The sequence below is a fragment of the Castor canadensis genome, chromosome X (genome assembly GCF_047511655.1).
Source record: "Castor canadensis chromosome X, mCasCan1.hap1v2, whole genome shotgun sequence".
NCBI lineage: Eukaryota > Metazoa > Chordata > Mammalia > Rodentia > Castoridae > Castor > Castor canadensis.
In genome coordinates, this window is record NC_133405.1 from 61,903,660 (window position 1) to 61,925,849 (window position 22,190).

General features: G+C 30.8%; 1 protein-coding gene across 3 annotated transcripts in view; it reads right to left on the reverse strand.

Annotated features, from left to right (window-relative positions):
- The window catches only part of Pcdh11x (protocadherin 11 X-linked), a 633,628-nt gene that overhangs the window by 166,208 nt on the left and 445,230 nt on the right, over window positions 1-22,190 (reverse strand). For 2 of the 3 annotated variants that reach the window (XM_074064461.1, XM_074064459.1), the window contains one exon: window positions 13,923-13,946. The exons of the other annotated variant lie outside the window; for it this stretch is intronic. In XM_074064461.1, coding sequence (XP_073920562.1) covers window positions 13,923-13,946 — 24 coding nt within the window. The remainder of the gene's footprint in view (window positions 1-13,922; window positions 13,947-22,190) is intronic. 3 annotated transcript variants of the gene reach the window in all.

Below are 22,190 nucleotides of genomic sequence, written 5' to 3' on the forward strand. Positions count from 1 at the left end.
CCCATATTTATTGCAGCACTATTCACAGTAGCCATGTTATGGAAGCAGCCAAGATGCCCCACTACTGATGAATGGATCAAGAAAATGTGGTATCTATACCCAATGGAATTTTATGCAGCCATGAAGAAGAATGAAATCTTATCATTTGCAAGTAAATGGATGGAACTGGAGAACATAATTCTGAGTGGGGTTAGCTTGTCCAAAAGACCAAAAATCATATATTCTCCCTTATATGTGGACATTAGCTCAAGGGTAAAGCCAACAAGGTGATTGGACATTGATCACATGATAAAGCGAGAGCACACAAGGGATGTATGAGGATAGGTAAGACACTCAAAAAACTAGATAGCATTTGATGCCCTCAATGCAGAGAAACTAATGCAGATACTTTAAAGTGACAGAGGCCAATAGGAGAAGGGGACTAGGTACTAGAGAAAAGGTTAGTTTGAGAAGAATTAGTTTAGAAGGTAACACACATGTACAGGAAAGCAATGCGAGTCAACTCCCTGTATAGCTATCCTTATCTCAACTAGCAAAAACCCTTAGTCCTTCCTATTATTGCTTATACTCTCTCTTCAACAAAATTAGAGATAAGGGCAAAATAGATTATGCCTGGTAGTGAGGGGGTAAAGGGGGAGAGGGAGTGGGAGGGGTAGGTAAAGGAGGGGTCAGGGGGAAGGGGGGAGAAATGACCAAAACATTGTGTGTACATATGCATAAAAGAAATAAAAATAAAAAAAGAGAAAGATGCCAAGAAAAAAAATCTAACCTACAAATCTCTTTCAAGAAATCATGGGAGAAAATTGTTCTGATCTTTGGTTGAGGAATATTTCTGCCAAAAGTGCAAAAGATGAAAAAAATACATCGGACTGCATCTAACTTAATTCTTTGCTCTAAGAAAAGTCCTAGTAAAAGTATGAAAAAAAGAAGCCACAAGCCATAAGAAAATATTTGCAAATCATATATGTGATACAGGAATCAATCAAGGATATACAGAGAACTCCTATGACTTAGAAATACAAAAGTAATAATCCACTTAAATATGTACAAGTGTTGGGTGGCTACTAAATATAGAAATATTTTAAAAGTAGGCAAACTATTCATGTAAATATTTCCAAAGAAAAATTAAAAATCATCAATAGAACACAAAACATGCTTAACATGATTAGTCATTAGAAACATGTATATTAAAATTGCAATGAGGCTGGTCCTGGTGGTACATATCTGTAATCTCAGCTTCTCAGGAGACAGATGCAGGAGTAGTGTGAATTTGAGCACAGTCAAGGCAAAGTTAGTGAGACTCTATGTTGAAAAGAAAATAAAAACAGAAGTGCTGAGTGTATAGCTCATTGTTATAGCCTAGTTTCAACCTCCAGTACTGTAAAAAGTGAATTTCACTGAGGTACCAGTTCATACTCACCATAATGGTTATAACAAAAGACAGAAAGTAATGAGTGTTGACAAGGGTGTGGAATAACTGGAATGCTTATATAGTGCTAGTGGCATAGGGAATTAAATGATACAGCTACTTAGGAGAAAAATTTGACCAGTATGCAAGAAATTAAGTGTAGAGTTATCATATGACCCTATAATTACACTCCTTTTCATATCACAAAGAGAACTGGCATATGTCTACAGAAAAATGTGTGTACAATTGCCTTATGACACAATTACAATTTGTTAATTTCTATGAAATACCTGTCCAGTAGTTTTTAAACATACCAACTTCATGAGAAATTGTCACCTCAGAAATGACAAAGGTGACATGATGACTAAATGAAATTTGGTGTCATATATTGGGTCCTGGAACATAGAAAGAATATTATTGGGAATAATTATTTAATCTGTGGTTGTAAGGCCATATATGGTATCGAAATGCCATCTTTTCTATGTACTTTTATCAACTTTCTATGAAGAACAATTTATATGCATAGTGATCACTTTTGAAACAATATATGCCTCACATGTGATAGGGTTGAGGAAATTTTCCTATGCCAAGGTCCAGTTCATTGAACAAGTGGTAACACAACCATATTACTTACCACCCAAGCTTTGTCTTTGAGGTATAATTCAGATATCAAAGCATTTAGCAAATGCCATTTTTGCAGTTATCCTTACTACCTCTATTGTCTATATAAAACATAATAAATTATTTTGCTGAGATAAATGTCAAATAACCCATGTTCCACCATTGCATGGATTTTCTTTGTCCTCATGAAATTATAGTAATTCCTTTTTCTTTGTTAGTTTACAAATTTATCCAATCACTTTTAAAGAACAGAATTTGGGTTATTATACCATCATACATAAAGCCTACAAAAGCCAGCTAATTTAATTTGAGTTTAGCTATATGTCATATGATTTTAGGGTATTTAATAAATACCTTAATTATCATTGAAAAGTAAAAAATAGAAATTAATTTGCATTTCATATCTTTCCTTGAAAGAACTTGTACACTAAAATGTATCAAAGAATGAGGTAAGGTGGGCTAAGCAATGTATAAAATTTAGCACAAGATACTAGTCAGGTATAATATACTGTTTCCATAGAAATAAAAATGCAAATTTTGCTGCCTAGTTGCTAAACATAATATTCTCTTTCATTAGTAACAATCAGATTAAGACTATTTATTAGGGGTCTAAACAATGAATTTTGAAGATTAAGAGAATAATTTTAATAAAGCATATGTGAGTAAGAGAGAGAAATACTACAACCAAAGACTGGTTATAGTTATAAATGTTATATATAGTTACATATATATAATTATAAATATTAATTTCACCAGGATATTGCTTAGATTTTCAAATGTGCAAATTAATCATTGCCATGTGGCCTTTCATCTTAATAGTTAGATATTAAGTTAATAGAGAAGATAACTTAAAGCTATGGCAAAATTGGACTTAGTAATGAGAATAGAGCTTTTAAAACATAAAACCAAGTTTACAATTGTTAAATCAATTGTAAACTTGTTAAATCTATTGTAACTTGCTCAATAAACCCATAGAAAGATTCTCCTGTTTGTAAAAATAAGATACATATGGATAAAAAATACTAATAATTATGAAATACCAGAAGTATATAAACAACTCTGTTTTTTGAAATAACATTAAAGTATTTCACAGGTAATGAAAATAAAGGACACCTTCATTTATGTGTGGAGTAAAAATCAAATAAAGTTGGGTTTTCGTAAAGGTTAACCAAATATCCAGCAAATTCCATCCATAGCAGTAAGAATGAAAAAAAAATTAAAGTAGAAAAATGTTCACATTTACAATAAAAAATTATAGCTACAAATTACTTGCACAAATTGATACATTAAATTGTACCACACTATGAGACAGTTACTGTTGGTATTTATGTTTTACAAATCAGGAAAGTGATATTAAGTGTTTAAATGGGCCATTATTGAGAAGAAGTTATGTATAATAAAAGCTATAGTAACTCAGATTGCAATTTGTTGGAGTGAGTGATATAAAATTAGCCAAGACTGATTATCTAGAAACCTGAATGAACTTGGAATGTCAGAAATTATCCCACACTAGAAGGTACTCTTGACTTTCTTGGCCATATCTTAAAAGTCAGAATTACTTGAATGCTTCAATGTACATATATTTATACATCTTTTAAGCATAGGTAGAACATTAAAAGTTGCTTTTTAAGAGGTAGTTGAAATATGGTGCAATAGGCAGTGTAATGCCTTCCATAGGTGTCAGCATTTTAATCCCACGAATATTTGAATATACTGTTATATGGCAGGGATAAATTAAGACTGCTAACCAGATTATCTTCAGATAAGAAAGTTATTTATGTTGTCTCAATGAACCTAATATAGTCACAAAGGTCCTTAAATGGGAAAATGGGAGATACAATGAATGAAAGTGGACTTTAACTTCAAACCAAAAAATTGATCAAAACTTGATCTAAGATCCAAATGTAAGATGAAACTATAAAATTCATATAGATAAATGAGTACAAATCTTGATTACAGTGTATAAAAAATTATTTTTTGACATCAAACCTAAGACATAAACAACTAAACTAAAAGTAGATGAATCAGACATCACAAAAAATTCTTGTTCTTCAATGAGCACTTTCAAGAAAATGAGAACACAATGTACAGAAATAGAGGAATTATTTTCAGATCATATATTATATAAGAAACTAATATCTACAACATAAATAGAATGTTTATAACTCAATAATTAGTCATATAATCAAAATAAAAATAAGCAAATAACTTAAACTTTTCTTTAAGGAATATGAACAAATGATGAATATGCACATGTGAAGTTGTTCAACATACTTAATTAGTTAAAAGTAAGTCAAAAACACAATATCACATTTCAGATCTACTTAGGATAGTATCAATTAATTGGAAAGAGTTTGACTATTCCTTCAAACATTAAATGATATTGCAATAAGGCCTAGAAACTGAATTCTTAAGTATACACTAAAAAGAATTGAAAATATATATGCACAAAAATTTTGTACTCGAATGTTCAGAGTAGCATTATTCATAATTGCTAAAATGGAAACTCCTTAACACCTATCAATTGATTTTTGGATGAATAATATAAGATAAGTCATACAATGATAAGTAAAGATTTTGTAAATTTTTAAATACACTAAAAAACTTTGAGTTGTACACTTTTAAAGTGATTGTATAGCACATAAATCATATCAATAAATATACAAAAACAAAATAATATAGTATTTCTACTATATATGCTTTGAAAGAGAAAACATTTATAACAATGATATCACAGGGAAAACACAGAAAAATTGAATAATTAACAAATCACATTACAACAAGCTTCCATAATAATCTATCAGATCCTTAAAAATAGGATTTGTTGATTTATAAGTAGAAAAAAGATTTCATAATATAAAGTCTTTTCAAGTATTACTTAAGTCAATCTGGTAGCATTGTTTAATTAAATCTGAAAAATAAATGTCTCATCATATGATGTGGATTCTGAATTACATTCATATAAATTTTGAGATTTTTTTTTTTTTGCTGTGACTGGGGCTTGAACTCAGGGCTTCACCCTTGCAAAGCATGTGCTCTACTCTTTGAGCCACCCCTCCTGTCAATTTTTTTTGTAGTTATTTTGGAGATGAGGCCTTGTGAACTATTTTCCTGGGCTGGTCTCAAACCACAATTCTCCCTGTCTCAGCCTCCCCCAAGTAGCTAGGATTATAGGTGTGAGCCACCATTGCCTCACTACTATTTTAATATTTTAACTGAGTAAGCAAGAGCAGGCAAACAAGTATGTATTTTCAAAGTAGTCCACTTGAGTAGTATCTTTTGACTATACCTTCTACCTCTGAATTTTCTGAGGGATGAAAATTATAATGAAATTTTCTAGAAAATCCGTTCAATATTTATCTTTATGTTATCCTTGAAGATCATCACAATATATCAACCTTTTTTACACAGAATATTATGAAGCACTAATAATAATTTTATTATGCTATTTATGAATAAATAGTTCTACCTCTATACAGGTTTGAATTCTATACATAATTATACTTATGCTATGAATTATCTCCCCTGTCATTCCTTGCATTGTGGGGAGAAGTTAGAGTAAAAAAGACAGGAGTTTAGTATACTCCCTGGCATCTATCTGGTACCCAAGAAACATTGTTGAATAAAGGGAAATGGTAAAAGTACAGATGTCAAGAGGCCTGTAACTGCATAATACACACACACACATACACACGCACACAGAGTTCTATAAAAAGAAGAAAGGAGAAGAAAAGTCAGAACTGTGCAATCATTCTGGGAAGCTTTTTATACTCAAGGTAAATTAAGGGAACATTGGGTCTACATGTGTAAATATAAACAAATCTGATCAAATATTGTTTGAAGAAATCATATAATAAAGTATTTAAAAACTGCTGTTTGAAAGTGATTAACTTCATCTGTTAATGCTTTAGAAAGATAAAAGTGAATCATACTTTACATCTGCTTATTGAAATTTTATTGCTATTATCTTATCATAAGCATGCATAAAAATTCAAAGAGAAACCAGTCATAGTGGCATTCCAGTACTAGATAGGCTGAAGCAGGAGGATCTTAAATTCCAGGCCAACCTGGGATACATAGCAAAGCTCTGTGTCAAAAAAATACTAAATGAGAGTAACTATTACTTAATCCAGTATATCCTGACTTTTAGAGCAATCTTCTTTTAAGAGCTATATCTAAATTAATGATAAAAGATCACTTTAAAATTGAAAAGTTTTGTGAAACTACCAGAAGTATTTGTGATTTCCATAGTGTAGTTGTGAGAACTAATTTTCTTCTTAATTATATAGCCTTAGGTTTATAGTTCTTCTTTAATTTACTATAATTTTTTGACTATATTTTAGAGTGATTATATTTTTTCCAAACTTTTTAATGTTCTCCACACAATCGATTTAATAATTCACACTTTCATCTCTGGCTTTGGTTATTCTTAATCATATATTAATCTCATATAATTATTATATTCAACTTTAGTACCATTTTAGAACATTTATCTATCATTTTACAACTTCATATGATATCATCTTGCTTTCATTGTTAAAGCTTTATATATTCTGATATTTTCTGAGGAAGGTATCTCTCCCTTTTATTACATTCTAAAATATACTTATTATTCTTTTTCCAATCTGGGGATCAAATCCAGGTCCTCTCACATGCTTAGGCACATGCTCTACCACTAAACCACACCCTCAACAGTATTTTTATTCTTAATAGTTTACACATATTGGAACAAGCCTAGTAAGGACTAAGCCAGTATAACTGGAAAACATTTAATATGAGTTCTATAAAGTTTCTCATTTTCTCCTTCTTATCTTCTGGGTTACTGTTATATTTGGAAGATAACAAATACTTACTGTAAAGAAAATATAACTTTGTTAATTTAGTATAAATTCAAACTATATAAAGAAGCCAACAGCTGCTTTCTCCAAGCTGCAAACTGTTAATATATATTTTCTACATCTCATTTAGATCTGAAAAATAGGTAAATAGTTCTCTACATATTTCCAAATCAGTATTGACATTATTAGATTTTATTGTGGTTAAAAATATAAATCATTTACCAACTTAATTGAATCTTGTTCTATTAAATGAGCATTTCTTTCCATCAATGTGTTAGGAATTTGCTATTTTTAATTTGGTGGTATTTTGAACCACTAATAAGGGATTATGAAGTGAAGAAATAAATACTATAAGTTGCTTCTAACATGGTACTATATAGAACCATAAGTCTAAAAATGCATCTTAAAAGCATGGCATCATGAATACCACATATAGTCATCTACTATAAGGTTATTTAAGATCTGTTTAAGATATATGCTTTTATTTAAAACCATTAGAAACTCACTTAATTTTCACATTAACATATTAAATTATATCACTAATATTTTTTAAATTAAAGTATCATATTTTATATGTACTGATGGAAAAAAAATTATAGTCTTCTTGTTTCAATTCTGATAATGATACAAATCAACTATGATAAAACACTATGTTTTCTAAAATCATCCCACCCTTATGTAGCCTCACAATTAACTAGTGCCAATCAACATTCTACAGGGCTCTTAAAGTTTACCCAAGAATTTCAAGCAGAGCAAGATGCAATAAATTGTGGTTCTTAAGAGACTCAATGATATAACACAAAGTCTATAACTCAGTGTCAACTGTGATCTATGCAGCCTTTTTTGGCCTTATATTCACTTTTTCCATCATTATCCATGCAATGAACAAGTCAACCAGGTTGGGATGAGGGTGTAGCTCAGTGGTAGAGTATGTGCTTAGCATTTGTGCATCTCTGGGTTGGATCCCCAGCACTGCACACACACACACACACACACACACACACACACACACACACACATACACACACAAAATTTTCTTTTTCTTTTGTTGAACTATGGCCAAAGGGGAAATATTCTCCCTCATTCTCAGATGAGCAAGCATAAATTCAAAGGTTTTATTTGTTTTTAATTCTAGATATAATATCAAATCAGTGTATAATAAATCCAAAACTAGTATTTAATCCTTGATCTTTGAGAAAGATCTTAAATTGATTACAGTAGCATGTAACCACATTAGCTATTGGCGCTCATAAAATGAGACTGGTTGGAATTGAGATGTGCCTGTATATGTAGAATACATAGCAGATTTAGAGACACACTATGAAAAGGAATGCAAAATCTCTCATTAACAATTTTTATTTCAATTATGTTTTGGGATTGCAGTATTTTGGATGTATTGTATTGAATAAAATGTTTTAATAAACTCAATTTCAACAGTTTCTTTAAACTTTTAAGAAACATAAATATTTCCATCTGGTACTGCTGACCAAAATTAGTAATAATAAATAATTTGAAGTTCATTAGTTCTGAACTATAGTCTCAGATCAACAGTTTACTTAATGAGAAAGTTGCTATTCAGTAATAATTTTTATTGGTACTCTAGCAAAAAATACTCATTTAACTTATGTTTCAAAAACCTTCTGCCTTAGAGTAGACCCAGGTAAGAAGCTAAAAGTGATTAATTTTATGATGATTGACAATTAAGACAGAAAAAAAAAGAAAAAAATATGCTGAATCATCAGTTCTGACCCATTTTATAAAGCAAGAGAAATAATAGTAACCACTGAATGATGGTTAGAATGAAGAAAGAAGGTGAGAGTTGGACTAATAGGTAAGCACTTAGTCACTTTCTAGTTAAAATAAGTATTCTTGAAAAGCAACTTCTATGTAACTTCACTATGAATGTTGGCAATTCAATTAAGTCACTAGGAAGGTTTAAATGGGGTATTTCTTTTGGTTGTGGAGATAGTTTATTTCAGCTTGCTATTTTTGGTTTTTCTCCTATGGTCAAAAATCAAAAAAACTGTAATTGATTCCTTGCTTATTATCCACTGTTTTTTACTCTACTTGGTGACTATATTTGTCTTTAAAGCTCTAATTTTTGTTAGAACAAAAATATCATAATGACATATAAGTTTCTAAAATAGTCCATAGGAAAAGCTTTTTAGAGAAAACAAACATAGCAATTACAAAACTCTTGATATCCCATTAGTTCAATTTAATGTATCAAACTAAGTGAATCCCCCCCGTTATTGTTGTCCTAGTTTAAGAATTGGGAAGGGGATATATTATGAGTTATTTTTAAGTGTACATGTAATGAGAAAAATTTAAGTATGATAATGATTTATTCATAATATTTTAATACCAATGAATTACAAGTAAATAAAATTAAAAATATTTAGAAACAATAAAACAGTATTATGAACCCATTTTTTGAAATCTACTCAAAACATTTACAAGATGTTTAGTATTTCTGTGTTTTATTTGATATTGTATAATGTACTAAAAGTACTATCCCTAGCAAAATGTGATTGCATCTCCGTGCAATGGGTGTTCTTTGACAATTAGACTAGTCATAACTGACTAATTGAGTAGTTAATTATTCTGGGCACATTTATTTAACTCATAAATATTTACTGAGTGTTTATGAAATATAAACAAGTTTAAGAAATGTTCTCCACTCTAGTTTTCCATCTTGAAATACAGCCATGCATGATATACAAGCTATAAGTATTGTATGTACCATTAACACTTAGAGCAAGAGACCATTAAACTGGTAATCACAGAAGCCTTCCTGAATTGGGCCAAGAAAGAATTGTAGCATTTCAATAAGGATGGGAAAAACGAGATGTCAATACATGGAGCACAGATGACTTCTTGTAATAAAGGATGGGTTTAGATTATCCATGTGTAAGCAGGTAGGCCAGAGTTTTCAAAACTAACTGCTTTATAGTATTTTATTTTGTTATACTGTAAGTATTGGACATTCATATTTCTAAACTCAAAATATAAGACTGATTTTTTAAATTCCACTTAAATGCTCATATTATTAATGTGGATTTTCATGTAAGAATACTAATACTATATAACGAGCTGAAGTAGATTTATGAGAGAATATGTTTCTTGTAACAAATTATACCAGTTGTGTTTTTTGTGACACAAATATTTTTATCACATAGGTGATAAAATGAGATATGTCACACAGTTCTACATTATATTTATAAGGAAAAACCTTTTCATGTGATATGTGCAAATGAAATAATGTACTATATTATCTTTTTGCTGTGACAGTTAATCAATATATTAAAATTGTGTTTTATGGAATGGCTATTATCATTCGTATTAGCTGTAACCAAAGTATTTAGAATTTTCACAATGCTTATGGGTCCTTTAACCTTTTGTTAACAAGCAGTTGTCAATTAGCCCTGCCATTTATGTCATCTATGTGTTTTTAAAAAGAAAAGTGTAAATCCAAACATTGAGATTTGAAGAAAGTATTTTTTCACAGTTTATGTTCTGCTTCAAATCTATACCAAACAATTTTATAAGAATGACAATACTGCAGTATTATACTCATTTTCTACTTTAATAACTGCATTGTCTTGAAAAGTTAAGTATTTTCTTCCTATAGTCTACATTTGTATGATAAATAATATCAAATTTGCTTCCTTTTTTCCTTCGTTATGAAAGCATTTAAAAAGGAAGAAAATTTTATTATGAGGCACATTTTTAGCTCTGTATTAATGTGTAATATATAATGAATAAGGCAGAATTAACTTGTCATAAATCCTTTGAAGCAAACATTTTTAGATAATAAAATATCCAAATGTTAATGCTTTGTAAGACTTAATTCCTTTCACAAATATTTTTCTATGACAATTTATAGTTTATTCTCAATAAGGTAAAACAAAAGTAACAAAACTTAATGTTGATTTGCTTCTTTGGTACAGAAATTTAGGAAGACACTAAATTAGTATGAAGGGATTAATAGTATGTCCTGTGCTATAAATCTGTTGCTTGGAAACTATGCACACACATTTTCATTAACTTCTGGCTGTGAAAAAATATGATGTGAAATAGCATTTTTACTCAATAATTGACATAGGAAAAACTCTATCCTCCAGAAAAATGAATTATGTTTTGTGTTCACAAATTTCGTTAAATAAGTAGTTAGATGAAGACAGGTGAGGTGATTTATTTGGCTGAGTGAAAATCCATTTCTTGTAGTCTCTCCTAGATCCTTCCATCTCAACCTACTTTTTCCCAACATTCTTGTTCTTAAACAGTTATTCCTGACTCAAATTCAGCATTTCAAGTATAAAGTAATGAATACCTAAATTATAGCTGATTCTTGAATACTAATAAGCGTGGAAATTCAGCTCAAGAACAGACCCTTGAGGGTAAACTGAGAACCAAAAGGGTCTAGCTTTCTGTTAAAAACTTAAGAACTTGAAAAAAGTTAACTGGTATAAGTGCAAGCAACAAACAAACCAGTTGACACTATGCTGCTTACAAACCCTGTACATCAATGACAGCAGGAAATGTATTGATACAGATGAAATTCTTGCTCTTATTTAAAATGTGCCAAAAAGGGCACTTGCGAACAATAAAGTGAAAGTTATTAATTTATCAATACTCATAATGTATTTTTCCTTCACTTTCCATGGATGATTTGACAAATACATATTTTTAATTTCTTCTTTGCAGGTGAGTAAAGCATCGCTTGAAGTAGATTTAATTCACTTACTACTAAGTGCTAGCCTATCATCCCTATAAAAAACAATCAGGCCTCAAAGGAAAAGTTGTATGAATGAAATGATCCTACTTTCATAAATTTATGATTAAGATCACAGAAGACTTTTTCATCTAAACAATTAATATTTAATTACATAAAATAGACTTAAGAAATTGTAGTATATGAGACAAATGTAGCAAGTATACTCAAAGGAGGTGATAATGGAAAATGGAAAACAATATATGATATGAAAATTGTCATAAAATATAGCAATAAAATACACCATGATTTTTACTATATCTTGCAGCATCCAATTGCACTATAAATATAGCAAAGCATAATATTTAATAAAAACAAAAATTGAAATAATTATTACTCAATAGTTAGTGAAGGAGTTTCAAAGACTCTAAGTAATGGTAATAATGGCTTACTTAGGTATAGTGCTTTTGAGTGTAACATTAATTCTTACATTATTCAACTTTACTTCAGTTTTTACATCTGAAAAATGAGATAAAAATGAGAAAATGAAATTAAAACTTGTACATAAAGGTGTTATAATGATCAAAAACGTTTGTAGATTTAGGGACGATGTTTAGACTAGCACTCATTTAAGTACTAGCAATTGTTGGGTTTTGTGGCTATTACTATTATTATTATATTATCATGCTTTAGAAACATGCAGTATTGCACTTTTTTTGGTGGTATGGAGGTTCGAACTCAGGGCCTTAGGTAGGTGCTCTACCAGTTGAGCCATCCCCACACCCACTGCCTTTTTTTTTTTTTTTTTTTTTTGCTTTAGTTATTGCCTCTGGCTGACCTCAGACCACCATCTTCCCACTATAGCCTTTCATGTAGTGGGAATCACAGGCAAGCACCACCTGACACAGCTTACTGATTGAGATGGGGGAGGTCTTGCTAACTTTTTGCCCAGAGTGGCCTCAAACTGCGATCCTCCAATCTCCACCTCCCAAGTAACTGGAATTAGAGGCATGAGCCATAGTCCCTAGCCCAGATAGTGCAATTTTTTAAATAATGAAAATAAAGTGGAGAATCTATGAGATTAAATGATTTGGTAAAGTGTCTATATCCACACAGGTGTAAGAACATCAACACATCTTGTGGTGTTCTGACTTAACATTCGAGTCCTCTTTCTACTACATATCCACATCATTATGATCAAGATATCATGCTGAATAAAATATGTCAGACACAGAAAAGCAAGGACAATGAGATGTTGCCTTTGAAATTCTACTACTTAGATAATACCCAAAAATTTATCATGGATATTATTACAAATTACATAGGATCACAAGAGGACTAATCTAACTTAAAATAAAATGTTTGAAGCAACATTTAAAATAATGAAAAAAATCGATGACGCTATTAGCATGTCTATGTCAAATTGAAAGATTAAATGTAAGGTTCTTCTTTACATAATGATTCAGATTTATGAATGATTTCAGGAAGATTTATTCTTTAACTATTAGTTCTATTTGATGAAAATATCAATGGACTACAACACTTTAAAATAAAGTTGTGTGAAGTAAAATAAACTATATTTTTAAATAGTGATGGAAAACATGAGGATCCATCCCCAAATGTGAAGTGAACAGTAAACAAATGTTTGCAAACACACAATGAGTTCAATATACTTGTAAAATTCAGAAAAACCTATAACATTTTAAAATTAAAATAGCACAATAAATTGTACACATTTTAACTGATTGCTTAAACTCCACGTTTAAAATAAAATTTTTCTGTCAACCTTCACTTACTACAGATTCACACATAATCTATATATTAAAATTTGACAAAGAAAATGCATTATTTGCAAGTTATATATTATTCACAAAAATGTAAACTTAAATTATTTTACTAATCATGTTACACCATATACAGCTTACTGATCAACTTGGAATAAAATACAGAAAGATAGAATTTTATCTTTAATGCTTCCTCAGACTAAATTTTGAAAATCTTGCGCTGTTGGAGGAAAAACTAATGAAATCGACATATAATTTGAAAGCAACTACTGTAAATCAAGTAAGTGACAACATCATATTAATTTTTCTATGTAAAGATTTATGGCATGCTATTTGGAAAAATACCCTGGTATTTAAGATATATGACATATTGGATATTCTTCCTAGATATCTGTCCATTTTAAACACATTAAACATAGTTTGAAGCAAACAGTTGAAACTACATTGTTGTATGAAAGTGAAAATATCAAAAATTTTTTAAGATAAAATCAAATCAGCAATTCACTTTAAAATGAAACATGCATCATGGTTATGTTTTGTGTTGATTTTTACTGTACCTTTCTTTAGTCCAGGAATGAAAGCTAAAAAATGATTTTTAATAAAGTTAAACATTACAAATATTTTTACATCAACATTAATCAATGCATGTTAATTGCACTACAGTACATTGTATTTTCAGGCTCAACCTTACTTTACAGAGAGTAAAAGATAAGTACTGATAGTCCATGAATTTCGTCTTCTGTGATTTGTTTTTCTGGAATCTGGAATCAGACCAAACCTATGCAAAATGCTGACCTCTCAGGAAGCACTGATTTCCATTAAGGCAATGTGGTTTTACACATTTTTAGGGACTTAACATTTTACAAGAACTCAGTATATTTTCTAAATTTATTGCCTATGATTTCAATGTATAGTACCCTATTGAAATGTCAGTTTTCTCCCATGTAACTTCCTACTGGAACTACAGCATAAGGAAAAATGTTATGTTGGATAAATATTGCTCTGTCTCTAAATTCTGATGTGGAAAATAGTAATGAGAAAGAAAAACAAAGCCACCAGTATGAGAATGGCTCAAGAGAATTATTCTTATAGTTTAAGAAATATATAAAGTATTCCCTTCACAACTAAATTTTCATATTATTTGTCACAATTAGAATATTGAAGATTTACCATTATTTTTTAGATAAATTCAGGCATTGTATCACTAAGTGACATCTTCCAAAATCACTAGGAGATCATAGAACAAGTAGAAAAATTTATTTTGAAACAAAGTAAGTACATCTTTATAAAAACTTGGTTTAGATAAATTCAGGCATTGTATCACTAAGTGACATCTTCTAAAATCACTAGGAGATCATAGAACAAGTAGAAAAATTTATTTTGAAACAAAGTAAGTACATCTTTATAAAAACTTGGCTTTGTATCAGTCTGGATAGCTGGCTCTCAAGTTTTCTCTTTGTAAAAATTTAAGGCCAATGGTAAAAATTATTTCCTGACTGCTCCTTTCTTTTAGAACATATGTTGTACTGTGCATATAGGAATGAAAACTCAAAAGATAAATAGCTTGAACTTGTATAAAACTACTTTGAATGAAATTGAAGTATTGTAAAACAAATATCAAATCTAAGAAACAAGTAGTAAGTCAGAGGCAGAAAAATGCAGGTGTAAAAGTCAAAGTAGTATTTCTATACAATCATAAACATTCATTAAAAATTGTTAAATATCTTAAGTTCCATTGACATATACACAGTGTATTGATTTTCATCACAATATGTTTCATCACAATATATTTCAACTAAAAGCAACATAATTTAAATGGTAATACAAGCTGAAATAAAAAAATTAACGGTACTTTCAGAAAATTCTTGGGGTACAATTGATCTTCTAAACAGAATTCTGCAACTCCCCACCCTTCATATGATAGCTACAATTCAATGACAAGATACACACACACACACACACACACACACACACACACAGTAGCACCATTTCCTATTGCAATAAATAATACCTTTCAATATTTGTATGTTTAAACATATGTTTCAAATCTACGGGAATGAAAAGAGGACTGCTTTAGGCAGATAAGTAATAAGATACTTGCTTTTCATTTTTAAGACTCATATTTCAGTTGGCTCTAGACAACAGTGATGAAACTGCTAACTGAAATTGTCAGAAAGAAAGGAATGTGATGTGTCTGTACTTCTTTCTATGGGTATAGAGGTATAAACAAAAGAAGCAAAATTAAGTGACATGAAAACAATAAGGAAGAAACCAATTGCATGTTAAAAACCTTTTCAAGGCCTTTTGTTCCCAAGCTGAAAAGTGAAAATTGATTTATAAATGATCAGAGTCAAACATTGATCATTTTTCTTCAAAATTCAGGACAATAAGCAGATTCTGAATAAAATTTCCAAGACAGTCTCTGAAGAAGCACTTGAATTCACCACATAAAACGTGATCAAGAAAGGGAAACATTTTCCCCCTCTAAGGGAGCATATGTATTATTTTAAGTTAATACTGTAATTCACAGACATAATCATTGTAATTATTAAGATTTTTTGCATAACATAAAGCCCATCTCCAAATTTATCTCTGAAGTTGGGAGTACTTCCTAATTTTGATTTAAAGGTTACTGACATTTAAAGTACACACACTGTTCAAGATTTTTGTAGCATCAAGATAAATATAGTCCTTATCCTTTGAGATATCATAGTCTATGTGAATCATATGATTAAAATGAATTTTTTATTAATCAATAAAATCAAATGTTATATTATGAATGTCAATAATTTAGTATAACCTAAAATATAATTGAGTAATATATAAAATGAACATATCTAATAAATTAATTTTTAACAATCTGATTGTTTTCTTGTATAATATTTCATAATTAAATTTATTCATTAATAACTTGAAACACAATAGTTCAGAGGTGATTATTTTTACTTATACACTTGAAATAATAATATAAATTGTTATTGTTTTATAAATTATTAGTTTTAACATAATTGAGTTCTTCTTATTTGCATTGTTAGAGATGGAACACAGAGCCTTGTCCATGCTAGGCAAGCTCACTACCACTGATCTATAACATAAGCCCTTACAATTGAATTTTAAAAATCATTTTCAGAATTTATAACCCAAGTAAGTATCCTATCTGGGAAACAAAACAGTAGAAAAAACTCAGCTCTTTGTGGCACAAAATTAAGGGAACATATATTTTAAAGTAAAAAGAATAGTCCTTATTTAAGTCATAAAAACATTGCTAAAATGTGTCATGGGAACAATACCAAAACATGTTATATTATTACATACATATATTTTTATCAACTTCTTCACAATTCTAACTTGAATATCAAAATATTCAATATGCATCAGAAATACACGGTAATAGGAAGTGGGAAAGAGAATTACCAATAAGTAGATAATGCTTGGAGAGTTTAGAGGTTAATTGAGCTCACCACAAAATTGGTGATGTTGGCATTTTTCTTTGTCAAGTATCTTGCATCAATCTATAATTTCCCTTTTACTTCAATAGAGTAGTAACTTTTGCAGCTGTTTTATAATGTATAATTTTAAGTAATACAATAAAAATACTTTAATGAATCCATTTTAAAATAAAGGTCATCATTTCTTATGGTAAATAAGAATTTAAAACATTAAAGACATTTTTGGAAATAATCAAATATCTTTGCAACTAGGATTAATTGAAAGATAATATTTTGTATAAATTTCACTAGTTAATGAATACCCCCTCCTTAACTCAGTACATTATAATTTTATTATACTTCTTCAAACAAATAAAATCTAATAAATCAAGATTCAATTAATAGGAAATCTAATATATATTCTAAATTGCTATGGACTAACTTTTGACCACAAGTTCCTAATATGTTATGTACTTGAAGATTATAAGGTCAAAATAATGAATCAATACTAGTTCTTTGAGTAGGGATATTTTTAAACATTTTTGCAGGAGAGCCAAACCATCCACTTTTTCTTGATTGGCAAATCTAATTGCTCTGGTGTTTTTCCTGTTGATTTCAAAACCAGTAAGTTGTAGAGTTATTGTATTTATATAGATCGCATGGACTTTAAACCAAGAAAAATAATGAAGCTCAAATCAAGTTCTTTCTTAAATTAGGTGAAAGGTTAAGACTACAAACCCAAATGCTGCCAAGAGGTGATTAATATAACGAGCATCTTATTTAAAAAGAAAGAAATGCTTCAAATAAATAATAATTTTTCTATCTAGATCCTTCTGTGTCTTCAGATACTATAGAAATTAGGCTACTACTGGATCAAAGAATTATTCATTTCAAAACTGACAACAGCTAAAGTTACAATTTTTGCTAAAACCTTAAATATTAAAATGTTTTCGGTCAATAAGCAATTATGATTTTCTTACCTTTTATTTAGGGGAAATCCTGAGGACCACTGTAACAGATAGCACTTTGAAAATCATTTTTTGTGTGTTGATATTGTTCACATATTTCAAGAGATACATACTATAATTAACCTAGAATAAAATAAATATACAAGCCAGACCCCTTAGCAAGCTATCTTAGTCAATGTTTTTTGTATACATGTGAAGAAATAAGGTCAAGACAAATGAAACAGCTTATCTAATAACCACAAAATAAATTCGGGGAAGACATTCTATTAGAATTCACTTTTGTCAACCATAGAACTACACAGTGAGTTCCAACATATGAGAATGATATGCATATTGAAACCTATTTGCCAAAGGCAATATTTTATTACAGGAAATATCAAATATCACTGGGGGCTTTTAGAATATATTTTAGGAAATTCCAACTTATAATATTAAATATAATTTTCTTCCTCATGTATACACAAATGATAAAGACAGAGCAAGAGATGAATTTTTTTTTAATTTTTTTATTCATATGTGCGTACAATGTTTGGGTCATTTCTCCCCCCTGCCCCCACCCCCTCCCTGACCACCCACTCTGCTCCTTCCCTATCCCCCCACCCCTTTGATACCTGGCAGAAACTATTTTGCCCTTATCTCTAATTTTGTTGAAGAGAGAGTATAAGCAATAATAGGAAGGAACAAGGGCTTTTGCTAGTTGAGATAAGGATAGCTATACAGGGAGTTGACTCGCATTGATTTCCTGTGCATGTGTGCTACCTTCTAGGTTAATTCTTTTTGATCTAACCTTTTCTCTAGTTCCTCGTCCCCTTCTCCTATTGGCCTCAGTTGCTTTTAAGGTATCTGCTTTAATTTCTCTGCATTGAGGGCAACAAATACTAGCTAATTTTTTAGGTGTCTTACCTATCCTCATATCTCCCTTGTGTGCTCTCATTTTTATCTTATGATCAAAGTCCAATCACCTTGTTGTCTTTGCCCTTGATCTAATGATGGCATATGAGGGAGAACATATGATGTTTGGTCTTTTGGGCCAGGCTAACCTCACTCAGAATGATGTTCTCCAATTCCAATTCCATCCATTTATCAGTGAGTGATAACATTTTGTTCTTCTTCATGGCTGCATAAAATTCCAGTGTGTATAGATACCACATTTTCTTGATCCATTCGTCAGTAGTGGGGCATCTTGACTGTTTCCATAACTTGGCTATTGTGAATAGTGCTGCAATAAATATGGGTGTGCAAGTGCTTTTGGAGTAACAAGTCGCATTCTTTTGGGTAAAATCCCAAGAGTGATATTGCTGGATCATATGGTAGATCTATGTTTAGATTTTTAAGAAGCCTTCAAATATTTTACCAAAGTGGTTGCACTAGTTTACATTCCCACCAGCAGTGTAAGAGGGTTCCTTTCTACCTGCATCCTTGCCAACACCTGTTGTTAGTGGTGTTTCTAATGTTGGCTATTCTAACAGGGGTGAGGTGGAATCTTAGTGTGCTTTTAATTTGCATTTCCTTTATTGCTAGAGATGGGGAGCATTTTTTCATGTTTTTTGGCTATTTAAATTTCTTCTTCTGAGAAAGTTCTGTTTAGTTCACTTTCCCATTTCATTATTGGTTCATTAATTTGGGGAGAGTTTAGTTTTTGGAGTTCCCTATATATTCTTGTTATCAGTCCTTTGTCTGATGCATAGCTGGAAAATATTTTCTCCCACTGTGTGTGTGGTCTCTGCAATTTAGAGACAATTTCTTTTGTTGAGCAGAAGATTTTTAGTTTTATGAAGTCCCATTTATCTATGCTGTCTCTTAGTTGCTGTGCTGCTGGGGTTCCATTGAGAAGTCCTTGCCTATACCTATTAGTTGCAAAGTATTTTCTACTCTTTCCTGTATCAACTTTAAAGTTTGGGGTCTGATATTAAGATCCTTGATCCATTTTGAGTTAATATTGGTATAGGGTGATGTACATGGATCTAGTTTCAGTTTTTTGCAGACTGCTAACCAATTTCCCCAGCAGTTTTTGTTGAAGATGCTGTCTTTTGTGCATTGTATATGTTTAGCCCCTTTGTCAAAGATAAGTCGATTATAGTTGTGTGGCTTCATATCTGGGTCCTCTATTCTGTTCCACTGGTCTTCATGTATCAGGCTGTTTTTGTTTCAGTTACTTTGTAATATAGTTTTAAGTTGTGTATTATGATACCTCCAGCATTGTTCTTTTTACTGAGTATTGCCTTGGCTATTCATGGCCTCTTGTGTTTCCATATAAATTTAACAGTAGATTTTTCGATCTGATTGATGAATGTCATTGGGATTTTGATGAAAATTGCATTAAACATGTAGAATACTTTTGGGAGTATAGACATTTTTACTATTTTGATTCTACCAATCCATGAGCATGGGAGATCTCTCCACTTTCTATAGTCTTCCTCAATCTCTTTCTTCAGAAGTTTATAGTTTTTCTTACAGAGGTCATTCACATCCTTTGTTAAGTTTATACCTAGGTATTTGATTTTTTTTTGAGGCTATTTTAAGTGGAATTGTTTTCATATATTCTTTTTCAGTTTGTTCAATATTAGTGTATAGAAATACTAATGATTTTTCTATGTTGATTTTATACTCTGCTACCTTGCTATAGCTATTGATGATGTCTACAAGCTTCTGAGTAGAGTTTTTTGTGTCTTTAAGGTATAGGATCATGTCATCTGCAAACAGGGATATATTGACAGTTTCTTTACCTGTTTGTGTTCCTTTTATTCCTTCTTCTTGCCTAATTGCTCTGGCTAGGAATTCCATGACTACCTTAAATAGGAGTGGAGGTAGTGGGCATCCTTTTCTCATTCCTGATTTTAGAGGGAATGGTTTCAGTTGTTCAACGTTAAGTATAATGCTGGCTGTATGTTAGTCATATATAGCTTTTATAATGTTGAGGTACTTTCCTTCTATTCTTTGTTTTCATAGGGCTTTTATCATGAAGTGGTGTTGGATCTTATCAAAGGCTTTTTCTGCATCTATTGAGATGATCAAGTGTTTTTTATCTTTGCTTCTGTTAATGTGGTTTACTATGTTTATTGATTTTCATATGTTGAACCACCCCGGCATTCCTGGGATGAAGCCTACTTGGTTGTGGTGAGTGATCTTTTTGATGTGTTGTTGAATTCGGTTTGCCATTCTTTTATTGAGGATTTTTGCATCAGTGTTCATTAAGGAGATTAGCCTATAGTTTTCCTTTTTGGATATGTCTTTGCCTGGTATTGGGATAAGTGCTTTACTGGCTTCATAAAATGTGTGAGGCAGTTTTCCTTCCCTTTCTATTTTGTGGAACAGTTTAAGGAAGGTTGGTATTAGTTCTTTTGTAAAGGTCTGATAGAATTCAGCAGAGAATTCATCAGTTCCTGGACTTTTCTTTTTTGGGAGACTCTTGATTGCTGCTTCAATTTCATTTTGTGTTATACGTATATTCAGGGGATTATTGTCCTCTTGGTTCAGTTTTTGTGAACATGAGTATCTAGATCATGAGTCCATTTCTTTAAGATTTTTGAATTTATTTGAATATAGGTTCTCAACGTAGTCACTGAAGATTTCCTGGACTTCCATGGTGTTTGTTGTTATCTCCCCTTTTGCATTCCTGATTTTACTAATTTGGGTTTTTTTCTCTCCTCATTTTTGTCAGGTTTGCCAATGGTCTCAATCTTGCTTATTTTTTCAAAGAACCTACTTTTTGTTTCATTAATTGTTTGTCTGTGTTTTTTGGTTTCTATTTCATTGATTTCACTTCTTATTTTTATTATTTCTTTCCTTCTTCTTGTTTTGAGATTTGCTTGTTCTTGTTTTTCTAGGAGTTTGAGATGTATCATTAGGTCATTGATTTGAGATCTTTCAGTCTTTTTAATATATTCATTCATGGCTATAAACTTTCCTCTCAGGTCTGCCTTTTTGTGTCTTGTAGGTTCTGGTATGTTGTGTTTTCATTTTCATTGCCTTCCAGGAACTTTTTAATTTCCTCTTTTATTTCATCAATGACTCATTGTCCATTAAGCAATGAGTTACTTGGTTTCCAGCTGTTTGCAGGTTTTTTGTCTTTATTTTTGCTGTTGAGTTCTAGTTTTATTGCATTGTGATCAGATAGAATGCATGGTATAATTTCTATTTTCTTTTATTTGCTGAAGCTTGCTTTGTGCCCTAGGATATGATCTATTTTGGAGCAGAATCTGTGGGCTGCTGAGAAGAATGCATATTGTATAGAAGTTGGTCCATTTGATATATGGTATATTTTAGATCTAGGATTTCTTTATTGAGTTTTTGTTTAGATGACCTATCTGTTGATGATAGTAGGGTGTTAAAGTCTCCCACGACCACTGTGTTGGAGTTAATATATGCTTTTAGTTCCTTCAAGGTATGTTTGATGAAATTGGGTGCGTTGACATTGGGTGCATATAGG